The sequence below is a fragment of the Triturus cristatus genome, chromosome 1_1 (assembly GCF_964204655.1).
Source record: "Triturus cristatus chromosome 1_1, aTriCri1.1, whole genome shotgun sequence".
NCBI classification, from domain to species: domain Eukaryota; kingdom Metazoa; phylum Chordata; class Amphibia; order Caudata; family Salamandridae; genus Triturus; species Triturus cristatus.
Window position 1 is genome coordinate 1,269,727,948 of NC_140579.1, and position 6,247 is coordinate 1,269,734,194.

The 6,247-nt window shown below is 49.4% G+C and overlaps 1 protein-coding gene across 10 annotated transcripts in view; it reads right to left on the minus strand.

Annotated features, from left to right (window-relative positions):
• Positions 1-6,247, minus strand: part of LOC146871936 (DDB1- and CUL4-associated factor 7) — a 919,103-nt gene that overhangs the window by 889,257 nt on the left and 23,599 nt on the right. For all 10 annotated transcript variants that reach the window (XR_014981237.1, XM_085652229.1, XM_085652220.1 and 7 more), the window contains exon 2: positions 2,814-2,972. Coding sequence is in view for 9 of the 10 variants with exons in the window: in XM_085652229.1 (XP_085508355.1) it covers positions 2,814-2,972 (159 nt within the window). In the remaining variant the exon portion in view is untranslated. The remainder of the gene's footprint in view (positions 1-2,813; positions 2,973-6,247) is intronic.

A 6,247-nucleotide genomic window follows, 5' to 3' on the forward strand; every position in this document is an offset into this window, starting at 1 on the left:
GTACTCAAGTTACCTCACCCAGGGAAGCCGGGTGCATAGGTGTCAAATGGTGTTGGGAATAGTCGTTGTTTTCAATGGCGATCTGCTGCAAAGTGCTGCTGCCGGGAAGGAGAAAAGTGTCCGGTGTGATCCAAGCCTGGATTGAAGATCAGAAGAACCTGAAATCAGACGGGACAAAGTCTGGGTCACTTGCCAGTGACCAGGGGCACGACAGACGAATGCCCACCGAAGTTGAGTGTTTCAGGTGCGAAGAGGTAAAGCTTTACTCTGCAGCCACGAGGACCAGGAGGAATCAACCGACGAACAGGAGCTGGATTCGAGCTGTCCCGCGAAGGAAGTCGAGTGCTGCGGTGTCAGTGCCCGGATTGGACCCAACAAGCCTTGGCAACAGCAACCCACGCAGGAAGAGAAAAGATGCTTCAGCGCGGAGCAGCAAGGTCCTGGAGACTTCCCAAGCGATGGAGAGTGAGGGCACGTCTGGAGCAACCAGGTAAGCCCAATTAAAGTTAAAGTTGCCTTCACAGGGACCGACCAGTCGACAGACCAGTGTTAACACAAAGGGCCAGCTCACGGAACACTAGTGGAGTGCAGGCGGGCAATCTTTGGTGCAAATGCTGCTCGGGGTCAGGGCTACAAGTAACCCAAAGCTCAGCTGCAGGAGTCGTTGGAAAGCTGATGCTTCTGCAAATGGTCGCGGTGTCCAGGGGTTCGGGTTGCATGGTCGTCACGAGGGATACGGGCCACAGACTTGCTGTGGGCACTGATCGACCTCTAAGACCACGGAAACCCACCTCCTGTGTTGCAAAATTCTTCGGAGTCCAGTGGGAGCTTCGGAGATGCAAACCGGACCGATGCGTCTTTGGTGCCTGCCTTGCAGGGGAGTAATCCTTTACTCCAAGGGAGATTCTTCAGTCATCTAGTTCAATGTAGATCGTCGAAGTTCCAGGATAAAGTATCAGAGTTTCGTCCAGGTGTAATCTAAGGTCCTGTTGCCAGGGGTACCTATCTTATACCCAAGGAAGGGGTGGGACAAACTCTAGGGACCCACCTATGGGAGGGTGGCTACACCCCTTTCCTTTGTCCAGTTTCGCGCCAGACCAGGGGCTGGTAGTCCCTGCAACCGGTTTGAGCTGGACTAGGCACAGGGACACCAAATGTGCCCCCAGTGCAGACTACAAAGCACTCTTGGGGTGCACCCACCCAGCCCCAATACACTACAGCCTGTCTGGGAGGTGGTGACACCTCCCTGTGACAGGAAACCTATCGTCCCGGCCTCCCCTGCCGGAGTTTCGTCCAGCAGCAGGAGGGCAGACTCGTGTCTTTGGCTGGCAGCATCCATTTTGTGATGCCAGGGTCTGTTAAGTTGGTAGCGGTTATACTGGTGCCGTCATGTCTCTCCCTCTAGAAGGGTGGGATCATACTCCCACACCAGTTACTGGTGTAGGGGTATGATTTCAAGGTGTTTGACACCAAAGACAACATGTTTCCATGCAGCCATCCCAAAGTTAGCATTTACCGCGAGATTATAATGCACTTAAGAGTATATGGTTTGGCTGCATCACAATCAATCCCGGAATAAAGGTTCCGAAAGCTGCAGAGGGGCTCTGCTCATGCATGGGCACACTCTCACATGAAACCCAGCACCCTGCTTTCAGGATTGTTAAGGCCTGCCATAGGGGTGAGCGATAGGTTTACATATGCAGTGATATGGAGAGATATAGGTAACCTATTTCTCAGTAAGGGGTGCATACACCACTTTACCCAGGCTGCAGTAGCAGACCTGTGGTGTGATTTTGGAAGGTTTCGCAGGGGTGGCACAATACATGCTGCAGCCCCTGGTAGGCCTCTGGGGTACCTATGCCCTGGGTATATAGTATACCATATACTAGTGACTCATAAGGGTACCCCAGAATCCAATCTGGAGTGTACCTAAAGTACTTGTAATCAATTTAAAGGGGAAAGCAGATAGTTTGGCAGGGATCCTGCTATTCAGGGCCCCAGCCTAAGTCGAAAACCAGCAAAACACCAGGAAAAAAGTGGGGGCAAACATGCAGTCAGATTCCACGTTCCTACACTTTCAGGCTACCTTTTAAGCACCAGTGAATTATCAAACATTACACCAACCAGCCCCTACACACACGTTGTGACTCCAACTGCTGAAGGGCGTGCACCCCCTGAAAATAGCACCACAGCCACCCAGTTTAAAGACATCTAGATTAAGGCATTCAGCAGCAGGTGGTCGAGTGCATGGATGGGCCATAGGGTCCTGCTCTTGAAACCCAATTCGAATGCCCAAAGGCCACACAGGAGGTTGGGCCAAGGGCCTATCCACAGTGATGGTTACACACAAAAACAAGTGGTCTAAAGTACCAATCTCGGCTAACATAAAATTTCATCAAAAAGAAACAAAAAATGTACTTTAAGTTATAGTTTCTATTTCTCATAAGATTAACAAAAAAAATGTCAAAACAATTCCCTTAAAAATAGCAGTCAATGTGAATTTATGATTACTAAACAAAAACGCAAAACCTCTGAACCAGCCATTTATAGTTAGCTCAACAAACAATTACTAATTACTAATTTCGTGCAAGGCTCTACACTTGGCAATATTTATACCAAAAAGTTACAGGATTTAACACACCAATAAAGAACAGATATAATTTTGCAAGTGCACATATGTGCATTTTACCCTTTTGTGACTTATAAGATATGTCACAAACTTGTACTGGCTCAAATGCTAAGTGCTCCACAACACTGTTCCAAGAGTAGATCAGCATACTTCTCTGAAACCAATATTATTTGACATTACTTACACGCCAAACACGGAGGTAATCTCCACTGGTTGCCAAAAGGTCTGGGTAAACTCCTTTAGTGTCAGGAATCCACATCAGTTTTGTAGTTGGGTATGGATGATCAAAGGTGTTCCTACAAATAAATTCCGAACTCTCCTCATCAAGGCCAACAAGTTGCACCTGCAGAATAAAGTTGAGCAAACTATTAGTTTTCTCACCTTCCGGTTGAACGTTGCCTCACGGCTAAAGAAATGCCAGCTTTTTGGCTTTCTACGTCTGTGATCTTACACCATTTCTCTGCATCACTACTGTTTCCCAAACCAACCTATTTTAATCTTTCGGTGGCTCCTTGCATGTCCTTAGCCACTCTTTATCTGTAGGGCAAGGTGAGCATTTTAACCTTCTCACTTGGGAGCAGAAGGGAGACCAAGAAACATCAAGCATCGTTTCCTACCCAGTGCTTTAGAGAAGCAGTCAGACCCTGTTCGGTGGAGGATTGAGCACAGGGCACGCAGGCATACTGGGACCCAATTATAGTGGCTAGGGCCGTTTGCCTCTGCTGTCCATCCTACTATAGTGCAGCAAAGTGGGCCAAGTACACCCTTTAGCCCTGGTCTCTCAGGTTAGCTCAGAAGAGTGGAAAGCACAGACTCAGAACTCAAACAACAAACATGTGAATTTAACGTACAGTCTACTGCTGTTTTGTAAAACAAAGTAGTTAAAACCAGAAAAACAGACACTACACACAGTAACTGGGGGTTCGGGTACATGGTTCTACAATATAAAATTATTGAGCTCTGGCCAACTTCTATAATTCCCACTCCAAGTACAGTGTTCTAACATAACTGCTACAGTTCTACTTCCACTACTGTGTTTGAGCACAATTGCTGTTGCCCCATGCTTCCATGTCTAAGACTCTTTCCTTAAACTCTAGGAAAGCAGGCAATCCATTTCTGCTGTCTGAGCAATCTATACTCTCATCTCTCGCGTCATAGAAAGTGAGTGCAATCCAAAATGGGTACTGGGATACTCGCTGTAATTTCCCCACAACCTTAACAGGCACAAAGGATGACAGTGGAAGGGTCCGGGTGTAAGTGGAACTTTACACAAGACCAGTTCAGTAGCCACTACAGGCCATCTTAAATATGTACAAATACTGGTAAGCTACCACCACCACTTATTGGTATGTAAAGGGCAAGGATCCTATATTTCCATTCCAAAACGAGTACTCTTTGAAGGTGACATAAGGATGCTTCCAAAAAAAGAGACTCAACCGAACTGGAATTTCTGAACCTTCCTAAGGCCAACAGATTATGCATAAGAATTACAAATTTCATTAATGAAGGGACTGTGCTAAGCGTAAACAAGCGTACCCCTTGGTGAAATTCTTGCAACTTTTTAGGTACTCTAAATGTGAAAGCTAATGAAGCTCATATTTTCTTCTACTCTGATTACACTGTAAAAACATTGCAAATAACTTGCGGACATTAGCCACTTTTTCTCTGAAGTTCACAATTCACTTTAACTAATCCTTACCTAATGAGATATTTCTGGATTAAATGAAACATGTACGTTTCCCTATCCTCTCAGTGCCATTCTTACCCTTTGTCTTCCGCTAACATCCATCCTTCCTATCTGACAGTCTTCTTCAACAGCAACTTTCAAACAAGCATTGGCATAGCCAATAGGTCTCGCTTTTGGGATCTTCTAAGTATTTAGTTATGCAGCACAATATCCTAGGTGCAACCACATCAACTGTTGCATGCCTAAACACTTATAAGGTCCCAAAGGCGAGACCTATTGGCTATGCCAATGCTTGGTGTGTGTGTGGTTGTGTGTGTGTGTGGTTGTGTGTGTGTGTGTGGTTGTGTGTGTGTGTGTGGTTGTGTGTGTGTGGTTGTGCGTGTGGTTGTGTGTGTGTGGTTGTGTGTGTGTGTGTGTGATTGTGTGTGCGTGTGGTTGTGTGTGTGTGCGTGTGGTTGTGTGTGTGTGCGTGTGGTTGTGTGTGTGCGTGTGGTTGTGTGTGTGCGTGTGGTTGTGTGTGTGCGTGTGCGTGTGTGTGTGCGTGTGGGTGTGTGTGTGGGTGTGTGTGTGCGTGTGTGTGTGCGTGTGGGTGTGTGTGTGCGTGTGGGTGTGTGTGTGTGTGTGTGTGGGTGTGTGTGTGTGTGTGTGCGTGTGTGTGTGCGTGTGTGTGTGTGTGTGTGCGGGTGTGTGTGTGTGTGTGTGTGTGTGTGTGTGGTTGTGTGTGTGTGTGTGTGTGTGTGGTTGTGTGTGTGTGTGTGTGTGTGTGTGGTTGTGTGTGCGTGGTTGTGTGTGTGTGTGTGTGTGTGTGTGTGGTTGTGTGTGCGTGGTTGTGTGTGTGTGTGGTTGTGTGTGCGTGGTTGTGTGTGTGTGTGGTTGTGTGTGCGTGGTTGTGTGTGTGTGTGGTTGTGTGTGCGTGGTTGTGTGTGTGTGTGGTTGTGTGTGCGTGGGTGTGTGCGCGGTTGCGTGTGGTTGTGTGTGCGCGCGTGTGGTTGTGTGTGTGCGCGTGTGGTTGTGTGTGTGCGTGTGGTTGTGTGTGTGCGTGTGGTTGTGTGTGTGCGTGTGGTTGTGTGTGTGCGTGTGGTTGTGTGTGTGCGTGTGGTTGTGTGTGTGCGTGTGGTTGTGTGTGTGCGTGTGGTTGTGTGTGTGCGTGTGGTTGTGTGTGTGCGTGTGGTTGTGTGTGTGCGTGTGGTTGTGTGTGTGCGTGTGGTTGTGTGTGTGCGTGTGGTTGTGTGTGTGCGTGTGGTTGTGTGTGTGCGTGTGGTTGTGTGTGTGCGTGTGGTTGTGTGTGTGCGTGTGGTTGTGTGTGTGCGTGTGGTTGTGTGTGTGCGTGTGGTTGTGTGTGTGCGTGTGGTTGTGTGTGTGCGTGTGGTTGTGTGTGTGCGTGTGGTTGTGTGTGTGCGTGTGGTTGTGTGTGTGCGTGTGGTTGTGTGTGTGCGTGTGGTTGTGTGTGTGCGTGTGGTTGTGTGTGTGCGTGTGGTTGTGTGTGTGCGTGTGGTTGTGTGCGTGTGGGTGTGTGCGTGTGGGTGTGTGCGTGTGGGTGTGTGCGTGTGGGTGTGTGCGTGTGGGTGTGTGCGTGTGGGTGTGTGCGTGTGGGTGCGTGTGGGTGTGTGCGGGTGTGTGCGGGTGTGCGTGTGTGTGCGTGTGGGTGTGTGCGTGTGGGTGTGTGCGTGTGGGTGTGTGCGTGTGGGTGTGTGCGTGTGGGTGTGTGCGTGTGGGTGTGTGCGTGTGGGTGTGTGCGTGTGGGCGTGTGCGTGTGGGCGTGTGCGTGTGGGCGTGTGCGTGTGGGCGAGTGCGTGTGGGCGAGTGCGTGTGGGCGAGTGCGTGTGGGTGAGTGCGTGTGGGTGAGTGCGTGTGGGTGAGTGCGTGTGGGTGAGTGCGTGTGGGTGAGTGCGTGTGGGTGAGTGCGTGTGGGTGAGTGCGTGTGGGTGTGT